We start from the raw sequence: 18,844 nt of genomic DNA, 5'->3' as shown, positions 1-18,844 counted from the left end.
ATCTGTCTGCCTTCTATTTTCTTTTAGGTAGAGATCAAAATGGTTCTTTCAGATGAAGAGAAACTGTATTTTTAAAAAAATATAAAAGTATAAGTAAAAAAAAAATAATAATAATAATGGTAGAGGATCCAAACTTAATTTTCAGTATACAAACCTCAGAACAAACTTTGTATTTTCTGTCTTGCCGGCTCCCGATTCTCCAGACACGATGATTGATTGGCTCATCTTTAAAACCTTCATGTCTCGGAAGGCCTTATCGGCTGGAACAAAACATATTGTAATAAGCAACACTTTAATGCTCTGGCAATCCCAGCTTTCAAAAGTTATTTACTTCGCATGTACTGCGGAAAAAAGAAACTGAAATAACACAGGCTGGAACATGGCAGCTTTTATATGGAATAAAATTTCTTTACTAAGTATATTAAGACATCATAAAATGCTTTTACAATTTTTGTTCACAGCACATTGGCATTAAATTATTTCTAGTCAAGCGCAGATTTATGCATGAGTGATAATTATTTACCAACATTCCTCAAACAACTAGCAGCTCATTTTTTGCACACTATAAAAAAAAAAAAAAAACAATTATTATTTCACCTGCAAAGAGATTTTTGGAACCTGTTCTTTTTACTCCAAATAGAAGATGGAGAACAAGCAATCTCAAAGAATTTGTGAACTTGAACTTTTTCAGAAGACTGGCACATGAATATGGCTAGCATACTCTTTGAGCACAGAAGACCTCACTGGCCCTGTTCTGGTGAACAACAGTCCACTGTTTTTGGATAGAATGGTCCAAAATCTAAGGCTAATCCAACCTAGTCAACATCATTTTTAATTAGCCAAAGGAGTCTGCTATAACTTTAAAGATAGAAATATGAAAGCTGCCATAGCTGACTTTGTATTTGAAGGTGCAGGTATCACAGCTTTCCTTCTTATCGCTTCAACACTTATGCCTCGTACACACGGTCGGATTTTCCGACGGAAAATGTGTGATAGGACTTTGTTGTCGGAATTTCTGACCGTGTGTAGGCTCCATCACACATTTTCCATCGGATTTTCCGACACACAAAGTTTGAGAGCAGGATATAAAATTTTCCGACAACAAAATCCGTTGTCGGAAATTCCGATCGTGTGTACACAAATCCGACGCACAAAGTGCCACGCATGCTCAGAATAAATAAAGAGATGAAAGCTATTGGCCACTGCCCCGTTTATAGTCCCGACGTACGTGTTTTACGTCACAGCGTTCAGAATGATTGGATTTTCCGACAACTTTGTGTGACCGTGTGTATGCAAGACAAGTTTGAGCTAACATCTGTCGGAAAAAATCCATGGATTTTGTTGTCGGAATGTCCGAACAAAGTCCGACCGTGTGTACGGGGCATTAGGCCTCATGCACACGGAGCATCTGCTTAGCCCCTCTGGACACCTTTTCTCCTGGCAGGAGCGATTTTAAGCCTCATGCACACCGGTTTCTTGTAAACGCTGTTTATCCTGACGGGAGAAAATCAGTGTTATGAAACTAACCTAAGCTGCATTTTTTTTTTTTTTTTTCAAACCAGTTTAACAGAGTCCAGGCATTTATTTCATTGGCCAAAATTTTTATTTATTCTAACCATTGAAATAAACTCTGAAGTGCTAAACGTGGCTAGCGTTTAACAGTGTTTTTTTGTGGTCAAACTTCCCTTTCCTGAATGCGATTTTAGGGCGTTTAGAAAACATTCTCTAAACTCCACTGCTACTAAACTCCTAAAAAAAAATCCATGTGTGCATGGACACATATAATAATGTGGGGAGCTCAAGGGCAGAGAAAAGAAAAACGAGTTTAACAGCAGCAGTGTGCATGAGGCCTAAAAGCTACTTAACACAGTAAAAGATACGTATTGTACATGTGCATATACATATGTATGCACGCATTCACACGTTAATGCATTCTATTGGCCAGAATATTAATCTATTCTGGCCGTTGCAATGCATTAACGTGCCTAAACACTTCTACCGCTTATGCATATTCCTTGTTTTTTTCTGCTCAAAAGTGAATCTGAATATGCTGGTGATGTGTTTTTTATTTTTTTTTTTTGCAGCCAGTAAATGCTCCTCTTCTAATACTCCTGTAAAACGCCCATATGTACATGGACACATAGGCTAACAGAGGTGCTTTTATGGGCTGAAGAAAAAAAAAAAAAAAAGAAAAAGCTAAACTTTTGTAAAAATGGTGTTATTTTTAAGTGTGCATGAGGCCTTAGCAAGTTGCTTACCTGAACAAGCAAGGTTTGCTCATCTGTGGTCCACTAAAATGTAAAGTCATGGTTAAAGGATGACAGACCAACAGCATAGAGTATGACTTTACCATGGCCAGCTGATTTTGATTTAATTGGCAGAAACAGCTAATAATTACTGAATGCTAGGGGTCCCCTTTAGTGGTCCCAGAGGATAGAAGTTGAGAAAATCAGATAGAGATGAAATAAAAGCACACTTCCCTAGTTTTCTGACTACAGGAATACATTCACACTTTTATATTGCCTAACTTCTAACGCTACTTCATGAATCTTAATAAACTTGTGCTGTCAGAATCTTAATAATATGAGGTTATGCAGGCATGGCTCTGGATACTTTTGAAAGCACAAGTAAAAAGCTAAGTTTCAAGTAAGTATATCTTCTGAATGATCAAAAGTAAAACAAAAAAAAAATGAATTGCAGGACAGTGTATTTTCCCAGGCACTACAAATTTTCGTACAGTTTCTAAAGCAAAGTGAATTGCTAAAATGCAAATCAGCTGACTTCCTTAATAAGACACCAAGAATTGTTTGTTGTCTGTGCCTTATAGGCTTTAAAGGATAAGTTCATATTTCTTAATAAAATTATAAATGCACATTTTTTGCAGGTAAAAAAATGTGCATTTATTATTTAGGAGCCTGTAAAGCATTGCACCCGCAATCAGTAGATCACGTGTGCAATGCAGGGCTCCTGCGGACTGTCAGTGTGTCTGTCTGCTCGTACCTCGTACAGGCAGGCAGTCACACAATGACAGGAAGACTCAATGAACTCAAGAGAGCCCCGGTAGTTCATTGAGAACTGCAAGCCATCAGCCGCAAAGGATGTCGGTACTTATAGTTCTTTCAATCGCAGATCTCTGCGAATAAATGACATGGCCATGTGGACGGATCCCCACACGGGTGAGTACTTTTTCAAATTTTGACAGTGGGTGCAGGGAGAAGATCACCGACCCACTGTCACAATTAGAAGGGAGATCAGCGAGAGGCAGCAGGAGTGTAAACATGCTACATGTCCCAAGGTGAACTAATGTTTTAAAAAGGGGATTTCAACCCAAAAACTAAGGGTTAGCTATTTACACTGCCCCACCTGACCTGTAACCTAAGGCCCCTTTCAAACTGGGGTGGGAGGTGCGTTGGCGGTAAAGCGATCATTTTAGCGGTGGTACTCGGCCACTAGCGGGGTGGTTTTACCCCCCGCTAGCGGCTGAGAAAGGGTTAAAAACCACTGCAAAGCGCCTCTGCAGAAGCGCTTTACCGGCGGTATAGCCACACTGTCCCACTGATTTCAATGGGCAGGAGCGATGAAGGAGCAGTGTATACACCGCTCCTTCACCGCTCTGAAGATGCTGCTAGCAGGACTTTTTTTCCCGTCCTGCTAGCGCACCGCTCCAGTGTGAAAGCCCTCGGGCTTTCACACTGCAGACACAGCAGCAGCTGTTTCGGGGCAGTTTGCAGGTGCTATTTTTAGCACAATAGCGCCTGCAAACTGCCCCAGTGTGAAAGGGATCTAATACAAACACTGCTGGAATATTAATTTTTTTGGGAAGGACTTTGTTGAGTATCTCCAGGCCTGGCTCCTGCCACAGAAGTGAAGCGGCAGGATCAGCATGCAAGCAGACCCAATGATTGGCTACCTCTACCCCAGTGCTTTAATGATTGCACACCCATCCTAACATTGCTCAATAACTGGGAGGCGTGCTGTGTTTGTCCTTGGCACCAAGGCTATAGCACGCTGAGAAGTGGCTCTACCCAGACTTTTAATTTCTCCAGATTTCACATTTTTTGCTCACATATTTTGGCTGCAGTTTGCAGTGTCATGGCAGATTAAATCCCCTAGGCCCGTGTATTAATTCAGCTTGCTTGTCCCTATTCACCAATGGGACAGGCAACGTTTCTGGATCACACAGCATCCAATGCATGCCTTGCCATGTCCTCTGAGTTGTCTATTTCAGATCTAATTACTATTTAGCTCTCACTTACAGGGCACTATACTAAGAGACCCAGGGATTGTGGGATATTTTGTTTCTTCTCAGAAAGTGTCAGGTCTTAAACTACAAACAAAAGTCATGTATTTTCCTGTACCAGAACCATGTCACATGCCTCATGCTTAAACAAAAGCAGAAACTTCTGACAAAGGAATGTGAAGATTTACTGTTCTTCAGGCTGTACTTGCAGGTAAAAAAATGCCACTATAAAAGTACATTATGAATAAAGATGCTATGTAAGTGAAAAACACAAAAGGTAGGAGGTTAATGTTGTCTTTAAATGACAGTGTTTGATTCACCACCAGTAAATGCTTGGTGAACGTCATACTCTTTGCTTAATAGACTATGGTCCAAGCATAAAATCACATATGTGAGGTCTGCTGCCCATAACAGTAAAACTGGGCTCCTTGCTTTTCTAAGTACTCCTCTTGGGACATTCTGCAAATTCCTGTTGATCCTGAAAATAGAACGGTTGTATTTGCATTTCTTTTGATAGGATGGCAACTCGCAGTGAAATCACAGCAGTGTTGCCATCCTCGTCACTGCTGTAGCTGCTTAGCTGTTGGCACCATTGGTAGCCCTGTCAGTGAAAAGTCACTCTTAGCTCTGCCTACAACCATTTACAACTGTGGGCAAAGAGATGAGTGGTCATTCACTGATACGGTACCAACAGCTAAGAAGCTACAGAGGTGACAACATTGCAGTGATTTCAGAAGAAGGAGGGGAGTTGTCATCCTATTAAAATAAGTGCCTATACAATGGTTCTGTTGACAGGATCATCAGTTTCCTTCCTGTCCCCTTCAGCAAGATCCAAAAAGTTGCAAGAAAAAACAAGTTTTACAGTTGCATTAGCCATTAAAAAACAGGACACATTCATTTTAAGGCAGAGGGCACAAAATTATAGATGCACAAGATACTCATCATGGACAAAAAAGAAAAAGTAATCATACCTATTGCATAGACATGTGGTGGCAAAGTTCCTAGTGATTTACCATGGTATTGTTTAATGATATCAGATGTATAAAGTTTTGGAACATCAAAATATGGATTTATCGCAATTAAAATGTTGGCCACATAAGTCTAAAAAACAAAGAGGGGCAATTAGGATACAGTAAAACAGTACAGTTAGAATAAAACAATATTTAAAAACAATTATAAACTTCTTGTTAGTGTGAGACATTAACATTCCTGGTAGAAGAAACTGTTTTAGCTCAAACAAAGAAGCGTCAGCTTGTTGAAAACTAACTCCTAGAAGATTAGCAGATACCAAGTTGCAGAAAAATGACATTTAGAATGTACACAAATACAGAATACATACAAGTCCCTAAAATATATGTATAGATTTTATAATTAAAGCAAAAAAATTAACAATAAATAGATACAGTTTAGCAATATTAAATGCATACAGTAATTAACAAAAATTCACCAGGTCACCAAAATCTAACTTTTAACATGTTCAAGTTTTTTTAGTTTTATTGATGCTTGTTTTAATATATTTATATAGTCCCCTTGGAGTGGTTGTAAAGGCAGAAGTTGTTTTTACCTTCATGTATTCTATGCATGAAGGTAAAAAACCTGCTGAGTTATGCTCTCCACCCAGCCCCCCTTAAAAACGTACCTGAGCTCTATCTCGATCCAGTGATGTGCAAGAGAGCCAAGGCTCTCTCACTCCTCATTGGCTTAGATACAGCAGCAGGAGCCAATGAGGAGGGAACAGGGGTGGGGCCAAGCCATGCTCTGTGTGTCTTAAGGCTGGCTTGGGAGCAAGTATGCATGAGTGCCCCCATAGCAAGCGGCTTGCTATGGGGGCACTAAGCATGGGGAGGAGCCAGGAATGCCGGCGGGGGGACCCTAGAACCAGAGGATCTAGGCTGCTCTGTGCAAAACCATTATACAGAGCAGGTAAGTATGAAATGTCTGTTATTTTAAAGAAAAAAAAAATAATATTTAGTATTACTTTAATATAGCAAGTATTATTATCTGATCAAAAGATGACAAACTGCGTACATTTCTGGGTATAGGGTTTTTTTATTTATTTTTTACTGGTGGGACCTTTTAGTGTCCTTACTTTGATGAAAGTTCCTGTTGTGTCTACAGGACTAAATTCACAGGAAACCTCCCACATGGCAAAAAGATGACAAAAGGAAAAAGTCTATCCACAAAGAAAAAAGTTTTGCTTTTACAACTTATCAACCTTAATAAGTGAAACTAAAGGTAGTAAGGGAGTAAGGGAGGGTTATAAACCCTTGTCATTTTGTTTTTGCCATATGCATCCCAATGGGGAGATTTCCCTTTACTTCCTGTTCCATAGCCAAAACAGGAAGTGAGAGGAAATCCTGGTGTGTCATCAGTAGGGATGAGCCGAACACCCCCCTGTTCGGTTCGCACCAGAACATGCGAACAGGAAAAAAGTTCGTTCGAACACGCGAACACCGTTAAAGTCTATGGGACACGAACATGAATAATCAAAAGTGCTAATTTTAAAGGCTTATATGCAAGTTATTGTCATAAAAAGTGTTTGGGGACCTGGGTCCTGCCCCAGGGGACATGGATCAATGCAAAAAAAAGTTTTAAAAACGGCCGTTTTTTCAGGAGCAGTGATTTTAATAATGCTTAAAGTCAAACAATAAAAGTGTAATATCCCTTTAAATTTCGTACCTGGAGGGTGTCTATAGTATGCCTGTAAAGGGGCGCATGTTTCCTGTGTTTAGAACAGTCTGACAGCAAAATGACATTTTGAAGGAAAAAACTCATTTAAAACTACCCGCGGCTATTGCATTGCCGACAATACACGTAGAAGTTCATTGATAAAAACGGCATGGGAATTCCCCAAAGGGGAACCCCGAACCAAAATTAAAAAAAAAAAAATGACGTGGGAGTCCCCCTAAATTCCATACCAGGCCCTTCAGGTCTGGTATGGATATTAAGGGGAACCCCGGCCAAAATAAAAAAAAAAAAAATGACGTGGGGTTCCCCCTAAATTTCATACCAGACCCTTCAGGTCTGGTATGGATTTTAAGGGGAACCCCGCGCCAAAAAAAAAAAAAAAAAACGGCGTGGGGTCCCCCCAAAAATCCATACCAGACCCTTATCCGAGCACGCAACCTGGCAGACCGCAGGAAAAGAGGGGGGGACGAGAGTGCGCCCCCCCTCCTGAACCGTACCAGGCCACATGCCCTCAACATTGGGAGGGTGCTTTGGGGTAGCCCCCCAAAACACCTTGTCCCCATGTTGATGAGGACAAGGGCCTCATCCCCACAACCCTGGCCGGTGGTTGTGGGGGTCTGCGGGCGGGGGGCTTATCGGAATATGGAAGCCCCCTTTAACAAGGGGACCCCCAGATCCCGGCCCCCCCCCTGTGTGAAATGGTAAGGGGGTACAAAAGTACCCCTACCATTTCACTAAAAAACTGTCAAAAATGTTAAAAATGACAAGAGACAGTTTTTGACAATTCCTTTATTTAAATACTTCTTCTTTCTTCTATCTTCCTTCATCTTCTGGTTCTTCTGGTTCTTCTGGCTCTTCTGGTTCTTCCTCCGGCGTTCTCATCCAGCATCTCCTCCGCGGCGTCTTCTATCTTCTTCTCCTCGGGCCGCTCCGCACCCATGGCATGGGGGGAGGCTCCCACTCTTCTCTTCTTCTTCATCTTCTTCTCTTCTTCTTTACTTTTCTTCTTCATTTTCTTCTCCGGGCCGCTCCGCACCCATGCTGGCATGGAGGGAGGCTCCCGCTGTGTGACGGCGCTCCTCGTCTGACAGTTCTTAAATAACGGGGGGTGGGGCCACCGGTGACCCCGCCCCCCTCTGACGCATGGGACATGACGGGACTTCCCTGTGGCATTCCCCGTTACGTCACAGGGAAGTCCCGTCAAGTCACCGTGCGTCAGAGGGGGGCGGGGTCACCGGGTGGCCCCGCCCCCCGTTATTTAAGAACTGTCAGACGAGGAGCGCCGTCACACAGCGGGAGCCTCCCTCCATGCCAGCATGGGTGCGGAGCGGCCCGGAGAAGAAAATGAAGAAGAGAAGAAAAGAAGAAGAGAAGAAGAGAAGAAGATGAAGAAGAAGAGAAGAGCGGGAGCCTCCCCCCATGCCATGGGTGCGGAGCGGCCCGAGGAGAAGAAGATAGAAGACGCCGCGGAGGAGATGCTGGACGAGAACGCCGGAGGAAGAACCAGAAGAACCAGAAGATGAAGGAAGATAGAAGAAAGAAGAAGTATTTAAATAAAGGAATTGTCAAAAACTGTCTCTTGTCATTTTTAACATTTTTGACAGTTTTTTAGTGAAATGGTCCCTTACCATTTCACACGGGGGGGGGGGCCGGGATCTGGGGGTCCCCTTGTTAAAGGAGGCTTCCAGATTCCGATAAGCCCCCCGCCCGCAGACCCCCACAACCACCGGCCAGGGTTGTGGGGATGAGGCCCTTGTCCTCATCAACATGGGGACAAGGTGTTTTGGGGGGCTACCCCAAAGCACCCTCCCAATGTTGAGGGCATGTGGCCTGGTACGGTTCAGGAGGGGGGGGGCCGCACTCTCGTCCCGCCCTCTTTTCCTGCGGCCTGCCAGGTTGCGTGCTCGGATAAGGGTCTGGTATGGATTTTTGGGGGGACCCCACGCTGGTTTTTTTTTTTTTTTTTTTGGCGCGGGGTTCCCCTTAAAATCCATACCAGACCTGAAGGGTCTGGTATGGAATTTAGGGGGAACCCCACGTCATTTTTTTTTTTTTAATTTTGGCCGGGGTTCCCCTTAATATCCATATCAGACCTGAAGGGCCTGGTATGGAATTTAGGGGGACTCCCACGTCATTTTTTTTTTTAAATTTTGGTTCGGGGTTCCCCTTTGGGGAATTCCCATGCCGTTTTTATCAATGAACTTCTATGTGTATTGTCGGCAATGCAATAGCCGCGGGTAGTTTTAAATGAGTTTTTTCCTTCAAAATGTCATTTTGCTGTCAGACTGTTCTAAACACAGGAAACATGCGCCCCTTTACAGGCATACTATAGACACCCCCAGGTACGAAATTTAAAGGGATATTACACTTTTATTGTTTGACTTTAAGCATTATTAAAATCACTGCTCCTGAAAAAACGTCCGTTTTTAAAACTTTTTTTTGCATTGATCCATGTCCCCTGGGGCAGGACCTGGGTCCCCAAACACTTTTTATGACAATAACTTGCATATTAGCCTTTAAAATTAGCACTTTTGATTTCTCCCATAGACTTTTAAAGGGTGTTCCGGCATTCAAATTTGACGCGAACACCCCAAATTGTTCGCTGTTCGGCGAACTTGCGAACAGCCAATGTTCGAGTCGAACATGAGTTCGACTCGAACTCGAAGCTCATCCCTAGTCATCAGAACAAATGTTGCCATTGGAGAGGATACTTTCCCTCTATTAGTGTTGTGATGTGAACCCAAAATATAGGGTTTTCTTTCACTTCCAATGATAATAGTGAACATGACATAGAGTGAGAGTGAATTTCCCTATCGGGGGGCACAGACAGTAATAAAGACCTGACATGGGTTCTAATCACTCTATCCAAAACTACAAATTTTGTGCCTTCAGTTGCACTTTAATTATATGTTTGTTTTTGAAATTTGGATAGCCCAAATAAAAACCAAGAAGCCACCAATTTCAATCAGCTGTCCTACAAACTGGAAATCCATAGGGTCTTAACTTCTTCAGATCCGTGCTATAGCCGAATGACGGCTACAGCGCGGACCTGCTTTGCCGGGAGGACGTCTATTGACGTCCTCCCGTGCCCGAGTGGCCTGCGCGCCCCTTGCAGGGCGCGCACGGCGCGCTCTGTGATCAGCGAGTCTATGAAACTTCCTGGATCACAGATCGGAGTAAGGGGTCAATCCCGACCCCTTACCACACGATCAGCTGGCAGCCAATGACAGCTGATCATGTGATGTCAACAGAGCCGGTAATCGGCTATTTTTTCTCCTCACGCTGACAGCGAGAGGAGGAAAAAAAAAAAAGCCGATCACTGGCGGCCATGAGAAGGACATCAGTCCCGATCACGGCGAGCTGCCGCCAGCTCATCAGTGCCCACCTGTGCCCCCTGACAGTGCCACCTAGCAGTAGGCAACAGTGCCCACCAGCAGTGCCTCAACAACAGTGCTGCACATCAGTGCCACCTATCACTGCCCATCAGTGTCACCTACCAGTGCCCATTAGTGCCACCCATCAGTGCCATCCTATCAGCGCCCGCCAGTGCAGCCTATCAGCGCCCGCCAGTGCAGCCTATCAGCGCCCGCCAGTGCAGCCTATCAGCGCCCGCCAGTGCAGCCTATCAGCGCCCGCCAGTGCAGCCTATCAGCGCCCGCCAGTGCAGCCTATCAGCGCCCACCAGTGCAGCCTATCAGCGCCCACCAGTGCAGCCTATCAGCGCCCACCAGTGCAGCCTATCAGCGCCCACCAGTGCAGCCTATCAGCGCCCACCAGTGCAGCCTATCAGCGCCCACCAGGGCAGCCTATCAGCGCCCACCAGTGCTGCCTATCAGCGCCCACCAGTGCTGCCTATCAGCGCCCACCAGTGCTGCCTCATCAGCGCATATCAATGAAGGAGAAAAATTACCTGTTTGCAAAATTTTATAAGAAACTACGAAACCTGATTTTTTTTTCAAACTTTTTCATCTTTTTTTGTTTGTTTAGCAAAAAATAAAAATCCCAGCTGTGATTAAATACCACCAAAAGAAAGCTCTATTTGTGGGAAAAAAATAATACAATTTTCATTTGGCTACAGTGTTGTATGACCGCGCAATTGTCATTCAAAGTGCGTCAGCGCTGAAAATTGATCTGGGCAGGAGGGGGGTTTAAGTGCCCAGTAAGCAAGTGGTTAATGAACGTGAGGTGACTCGGCTTCCAAACAAACTCCCCCACCTTTCTGTCTCTCCTGCAGTAATAACATTTTGCCTGGTTTTATACAGCCCACCCGTCCTGGGAGAATACACCAGTGGCTGGATGATATCCTGCAAGCTTAGTCATGTAACAGATTTGGAAGGAGAGAAGAGGGAATTTTCCATTCTGCAATCACTTGCATTTTAAAGTGAAACTTTAGTCAGAAAACTAGATCACTTCAGGCTGGCCCCTTCTGCAGGTATAGCTATGTAAAACATTTAAAATAAATGTCTATACTGAGTAAAATCCAGTAATAAACGGTCTCACCCTGCTCTGCACATGTTCAGTTTCTCTCCATTTTTAGGCAGTGCCGAGTTTGTAGAGGCCGATCTGCTGAAGGTTTTATGCTGCCCATACACTATACGAAAAATCGCCCAAACCCATTTTTTCGAAAAACGAACATTCGTCCATGAGAGCAAACAATAGTGCCATCATGTAATGACCGATAAATCGTTCAGTGGACATAAATGAATTTTTGTTTGTTTTTTTACATATACCTTGTGCAAACAGTTCGGACGGGAAACACATTAACCTTTCAATTTATCGTTCATTCGGCAGACATTTCAAAACTTGTCCTTTGATTTTTCGGCCAAAAATGTCCCAACGATTATCGATTTTGTGCCCATTTACTGGGCGAAAAACGAACAAACTGTCTAAATGACTGAATTTCAGACGATTTTTTTGTATAGTGTATGGCCAGCATTAAAGCGGAATTAAACCCTCCTATCTTTTACAGCCAAGGAATCTGCTTCTATTTGATCTGCAACTGCCATGGTGCTGCACATGTGATCAGTTATGATACCAGACATTTGATGGTTTGACAGTTCAGTGGAGGACATTAGCAAATGTGACAGTTAGCATTACGGGCATTCCAGGAATTTAACTATTTTTTGAAACTATTAAAATCAACAGGTTTAGTTTCTCTTTATGATTTACTGATGTTCAGGGGCTTTTGGGCTTCAGAAAAATGGCAGCCAACAGCAAGAAGAAACAGGAACAAAACGGGAGGCACACACTCATTTTGGTGGCATAATTATCAATGTGGAATGTATGTTCCTTGCTACAGAACATTATTTTTTATCAAGTTGTTATGGGTAAAGTTCTGCTTTAAGGAGCTAGCAGCCAAATGAAAACATCAGCATTGCCCCAAACAGATCACAGTTTAAAGGGGCCAATAAACACCAATGATATCACTTTCATAAAAGTTTTCACATTTGTTACAAAATATAGTTTTAGGAGCTTTTCAGAACAGAAGATTACAGAAGTAATTATTTCCACTACAAATCTGACTTCTTGTTCAGAAATCCTACGGAAGAAAATTCAACATTTTTGTTGTCACCTTTGCCAACAGCAGCTACAATTTGATTGTAAGATATATTAAGTACATGTACCGTGTATACACCGCACCCTTGCCCATTGAAATAAATGGGCAGCACTGCCGCAGCTTCGGCAGCGCCACAACACGTGAGCCATTAACCCTTGCTTCGGCCGCTAGCATGGGTTAAAAGCGCCCCACTTGCGGCCGAAAAGCACTGCTATAACAGCGGTAAAGCTACCGCTAAAGCCCGAACTGCCCCAGTGTGAAAGGGGTCTTAGAGTGGTGGTAAAGTCTACCTTGTTTACTTATACCTACAGGTAAGCCTATAATAAAGGCTTACCTGTAGGTACAGTAAATATCTCCTAAACGTACACCATTTAGGAAATAATTACTATAGTAGCAGCCGGTGACATCACAGACACATATGCACTGCGCTCTCAATGGACGGTGTGCCATCCACTGAAAAGAGACATGCACTGGTGTGATTTCATTGCGGCTTGGCCAGTCAAACTGCCGAAGTCTGCGAACCTGGAAGGAAGACCGGGCGAAGATGGATGTGAAATCTATACCACATTTTGGTCACTAGATGGAGCAGATGATGCAGGAATGAATCTCTTAAAAAATTACAGTGACATTTCATTCAGTTTTTATGAATGTAATTTGTAATTGAACCCAAAATGTATCTCTAGGCAAACATTTTTTATTTTTTTTTGGATAGAATGGGGAAGGGTGAGACACTCTGTTAAGTTTTTATTGCTGTGTTCCCATCTGGGAGATTCAAGCCATACATTCCAGGAGTCTACAGGAGGGGTTTTCTCAGCTAAGCACACGGTCCTTTTTTCTGGACATTTGCTTGGTTGCTTTCAATTATGGACAATATTTTAGCACATTTACTGCACAATATGCTAATTGGTGATAGGACTGCACATTCACATTATTTGGTGAAAACATTTTTAACCGCTTCAGCCCCGGAAGATTTTACCCCCTTCCTGACCAGAGGACTTCTTGTGATTCGGCACTGCGTCACTTTAACTGACAATTGTGCGGTCGTGCGACGTTGCACCAAAACAAAATTGACATCCTTTTTTTCTAACAAATAGAGCTTTCTTTTGCTGGTATTTGATCACCTCTGCGGTTTTTATTTTTTGCGCTATAAACAAAAAAAGAGTGACAATTTTGAAAAAAAGGCAATAAGTTTTACTTTTTGATATAATAAATATCCCCAAAAAATAATAATAACATTTTCCTCAGATTAGGCCGATATGTATTCTACATATTTTTGGTAAAAAAAAAAAAATTGCAATAAGCGTATATTGATTGGTTTGCACAAAAGTTATAGCGTCTACAAAATAGGGGATAGATTTATAGCATTTTTATTATTAATTTTTTTTATTAGTAATGGGGGCGATCTGCGATTTTTATTGTGACTGCAACATTATGGCGGACACATCGGACACTTTTGACACTATTTTGGGACCTCTGTCATTTATATAGCGTTCCGTGCTATAAAAATGCTCTGATTATTGTGTAAATGACACTGGCAGGGAAGGGGTTAAATACTAGGAGGCGATCAAGGGGTTAAGTGTGTCCTAGGGAGTGATTCTAACTGTGGGGGGGTGGGCTACCACTGACATGATAGCGATCACTGCTCCCAATGACAGGGAGCAGTGATCTCTGGCATGTCACTAGGCAGAACAGGGAAATGCCTTGTTTACATCTCCCCGTTCTGACTCTCCGTGACACGATCGCGGGACACCGGCGTACATAGAGTCTGCGGGACTCGCGGGCACGGTCACGCCGTACGCGGCGGCCCCTTTCCACTAGCCACGCCACTTAAAGGGACGTACAGGTAAGCACCACCGCTGCCATTGTGCCAACGTATATCGGCGTGCAGCGGTCAGCAACTGGTTAAACACAGAAAATTGTGTTGATGCTATTAACCTTTATTTGAACAGGTGTAAATGTTATATATGAATAACTGGGAGCGTGGTTTCAACATATTTCAATTACTAAGCACACCATCCTGCCTGCATGCCTAAACAAAGGGCAGGTAGATTACAGAAAGTAAATACGAGATGAATCGTCTGCCCTTACTAAAGATGGCCAGAGCCAGAAACGCTAGGGGGAGTTTTCAAAGTGATTTCTCAGCAAAATAAAGCATGGAAACATGGAAGGATTGGTGAGTTTGCTTTGAACATTAAAAATGCATTGAATAGAACTTTTCATTTGTGGTACTTGGATGCAGTATTATACTTTAATAAACCCAATGATTAGCATGGTAAAACATAAAATACTGTATTCTCTATGCAACATCTGTCTTCCTAAATGCACTTTTAGAACTACAACAACAGGGATTAACCAACAGAAAGCAATACTTATGATACTTTTGTGGCAATATTACAAACTTTGATCTAACAAACTTGAAAAGCATTTCAGAAGTTGCTGAGCAAGTTAAAGCCTAGGCGTAAAATAAAAAAGCAAGCAATGTTAGAAAAAAAACACAAAAAAACACATGGCTGTCATTTTACAATGTATCACCCCTTTATTCGGGAACAGTAAGAGATGAGAAAGGTGGAAACATGGTCTTTAGGTGTCAATTACCATAATTTCTCTTAGGAAATGTTCTGTGTCAAACCTATATTCCAGCTGTTACTATTCTGGCAGATGGCTGGATTACTTCTGTTATTTGGTCAGAACTGATCAAGCACAATTAGGAAACCTGAGAGTAGTATAAAAGATTAAGGTTGTCATTTGAGCTAGTAGCTGTCAAAGGAGACCTGTGTGTGCTTACTTTCTAAACAAGGGGGGAGAGAATGAAGTCAGCACAAAGTAAGTGTTGTATTAGCAGCTACCAACGCTGCAAACCACAATCACATTAAAAATGCTTTGTCTAGTTTAAGATTTAGAAAAAAGGGTTTTGTAAAGGCATATAAACATCCAAACATTTTGCAATTATTTAAATGGCTGTTATAAAATCTTAGGATGTGCGGTATATATACATTATATTACCAAAAGTATTTGGACGCTGCCTTTACACGCAAATGAACTTTAATGGCATCCCAGTCTTAGTCCGTAGGGTTCAATATTGAGTTGGCTCATCCTTTGCAGCTATAACAGCTTCAACTCCTCTGGGAATCTGTCCACAAGGTTTAGGAGTGTGTTTATGGGAATGTTTGACCATTCTTCCAGAAGCGCATTTGTGAGGTCAGGCAATGGATGTGGACGAGATGTTCAAAGATGTGCATAAACAAGGTCGATAAAGACATGGACAAGCGAGTTTGGGGTGAAGGATCTTGACTGGCTGCACAGAGTCCTGACCTCAACCCGATAGAACACCTTAAGGATGAATTAGAGCAGAGACTGTGAGTCAAGTCCTTCTTGGCCAACATCAGTGCGTGACCTCTCAAATGCATTTCTGGAAGAATGGTCAGACATTCCTATAGACACAATCCTAAACATTTATATATTTATTATATCTTTTCATGTGACAATACTGAAGAAATGACACTTTGCTTCAATGTAAAAGTAGCGAGTGTATAACAGTGTAAATTTTCTGTCCCCTCAAAATAACTCAAAGCAGCCATTAATGTAAACCGCTGGCAACAAATGTGAGAACACCTCTAAGTGAAAATGTCCATATTGGGCCCAAAGTGTCAATATTGTGTGTGGCCACCGTTACTTTCCAGCACTACCTTAACCCTCTTGGGCATGGAGTTCACCAGATCTTCACAGGTTGCCACTGGAGTCCTCTTCCACTCCTCCATGATGACATCACGAAGCTGTCATCATGGAGACCTTGCGTTCTTTCACCTTCCGTTTGAGGATGCCCCACAGATGCTCAATAGGGTTTAGGTCTGGAGACATGTTTGGCCAGTCCATCACCTTTACCCTCAGCTTCTTTAGCAAGGCAGTGGCCGTCTTGGAGGTGTGTTTGGGGTCATTATGTTGGAATACTTCCCTGCGGCCCAATCTCCGAAGTGAGGGGATCATGCTCTGCTTCAGTATGTCACAGTACATGGGGGCATTCATGGTTCCCTCAATGAACTGTAGCTCCCCAGTGCCGGCAGCACTCATGCAGCACCATAACATGACACTCAAACCACCATGCTTGACTGTAGGCAAGACACACTTGTCTTTGTACTCCTTGCCTGGTTCCCACCACACACACTTGAAACCATCTGAACCAAATAAGTTTATCTTGGTCTCATCAGACCACAGGACATGGTTCCAGTAATCCATGTCCTTAGTCTGCTTGACTTCAGCAAACTGTTTGCGGGCTTTCTTGTGCATTATCTTTAGAAAAGGCTTCCTTCTGGGACGACAGCTATGCAGACCAATTTGATGCTGTGTGCGGCATATGGTCTAAGCACTGACTAGCTGACCCCCCCACCACCTTCAACCTCTGAAGCAATGCTAGCAGCACTCATACATCTATTTCCAAAAGACAAACTCTGGATATGGCGCTGAGCAGGTGCACTCAACTTCTTTGGTCGACCATGGCGAGGCCTGTCCTGAGTGGAACCTGTCCTATAAACCGCTGTATGGTCTTGGCCACCATGCTGCAGCTCAGTTTCAGGGTCTTGGCAATCTTCTTATAGCCTAGGCCATCTTTATGTAGAGCAACAATTCTTTTTTTTCAGATTCTCAGAGAGTTCTTTGCCATGAGGTGCCATGTTGAACTTCCAGTGACCAATATGAGAGAGTGAGAGCGATAACACCAAATTTAACACACCTGCTCCCCATTCACACCTGAGACCTTGTAACACTAACAAGTCATATGACACCGGGGAAAGAAAATGGCTAATTGGGCCCAATTTGGACATTTTCACTTAGGGGTGTACTCTCTTTTGTTGCCAGCGGTTTAGACATTAATGGCTGTGTGTTGAGTTATTTTGAGGGGACAGCAAATTTACACTGTTATATAAGCTGTACACTCACTACTTTACATTGTAGCAAAGTGTCATTTCTCCAGTGTTGTCACATGAAAAGATATAATAAAATATTTACAAAAATGTGAGGGGTATACTCACTTTTGTGAGACACTGTGTGTGTGTGTGTGTGTGTGTGTATATATATATATATACACACACACACACACACACATACATACACACATATATATATATATATATATACACATACACACACATAGCATTTATGTTATATATATATACACATATACATATATGCACATATACATATATATATACATATATATATATATACACACACACACACACACACATTATATATATATATATATATATATTTATTTATACACACATATACTAATAAATATCACATCAATGAAAATATTTTAAGTGTGAAAAGAGTGAAGAGCTACTTACATATATTTTATCTTTACTATACCGCACTTTAATGTTATGGAGGAGTGTAGCTTCATTAAGATACATCAAAGAACCTGAAAAGATAACCACAGTTAAAAGTTATCAATTTATACTGTTAACATAAAATATAACAGAAGTCACAAAATGAGCTAGTTCTATTAATTGCTGTGGAGCTGAGATGTGGTCCTTTCAACATGTTGCTCTGAGAAAGGTATTACATACTTTTTCTTTTGTTCAGCACAGAATGCAGTGGTGTGAACGGACTTTGTGGAAAACATGACAAATTGCTTTGCTTTGTGTTGGGACTGAAGCATGCAAGGCTGCCCATCAGCCTAATGCAAAATAGTGAGAACGCCCCCTAAGGGTCATAATAAAAAAGAAATGTGAAAATGTAAAATGGTGAAAATGTGAAACCCAAGCCTTCCTAGTTTTGGATGCCCAACTCCACTGAAGCGCATTTGAAACCTGAGACCTCACTTGTTGGAGGGAGGAACCTCTCTCTCTAATTCTACCTCATCCCACCACCTTTTTCCCCCCACAAACTCAAACTCCCTCTTTCTTAGCTCCTTCTTTTCCTTATCCGTAGCCTCTACCTTCCTCCCGAAAGGTATGCCCCCCAAGATGTTAGTTCTTTTTGCCTTTATATTCACAGAGGGATCATACTTCTATTCCCCCGAAAACCTTTCTGCATTTACTAATTTCCTTTACCCCTTTAACCACTTGACCTCCGGAGGATTTATGCCCTGCTTGAACAGGCCATTTTTTGCAATACGGCACTGTGTTACTTTAACAGAAAATTGTGCGGTCATGCAACGCCGTACCCAAATAAAATGTGTCTTTTTTTCCCCCAAAAATACAACTTTATTTTGGTGGTATTTGATCACCTCTGCGTTCTTTATTTGTTGCACTATAAACAAAAAAAGGACCAACAATAGCATCTACAAACTATTGTATAGATTTATGAAATTTTTATTAATTTTTTTTTTATACTGGTAATGGTGGCAATCAGCAACTTAT

The 18,844-nt window shown here is 42.3% G+C and overlaps 1 protein-coding gene across 5 annotated transcripts in view; it reads right to left on the bottom strand.

Annotated features, from left to right (window-relative positions):
* Window positions 1-18,844, bottom strand: part of MYO6 (myosin VI) — a 402,734-nt gene that overhangs the window by 255,605 nt on the left and 128,285 nt on the right. For all 5 annotated transcript variants that reach the window (XM_073626829.1, XM_073626830.1, XM_073626831.1 and 2 more), the window contains exons 4-6: window positions 17,828-17,901; window positions 5,212-5,341; window positions 155-260 (exon numbers count right to left, since the gene is read on the bottom strand). In XM_073626829.1, coding sequence (XP_073482930.1) covers window positions 155-260; window positions 5,212-5,341; window positions 17,828-17,901 — 310 coding nt within the window. The remainder of the gene's footprint in view (window positions 1-154; window positions 261-5,211; window positions 5,342-17,827; window positions 17,902-18,844) is intronic.

Source organism: Aquarana catesbeiana, linkage group LG04, assembly GCF_042186555.1.
Source record: "Aquarana catesbeiana isolate 2022-GZ linkage group LG04, ASM4218655v1, whole genome shotgun sequence".
NCBI classification, from domain to species: Eukaryota; Metazoa; Chordata; class Amphibia; order Anura; family Ranidae; genus Aquarana; species Aquarana catesbeiana.
Note: the sequence above shows the minus strand (reverse complement) of the source record. Positions and strands in the feature narration are given on the sequence as shown.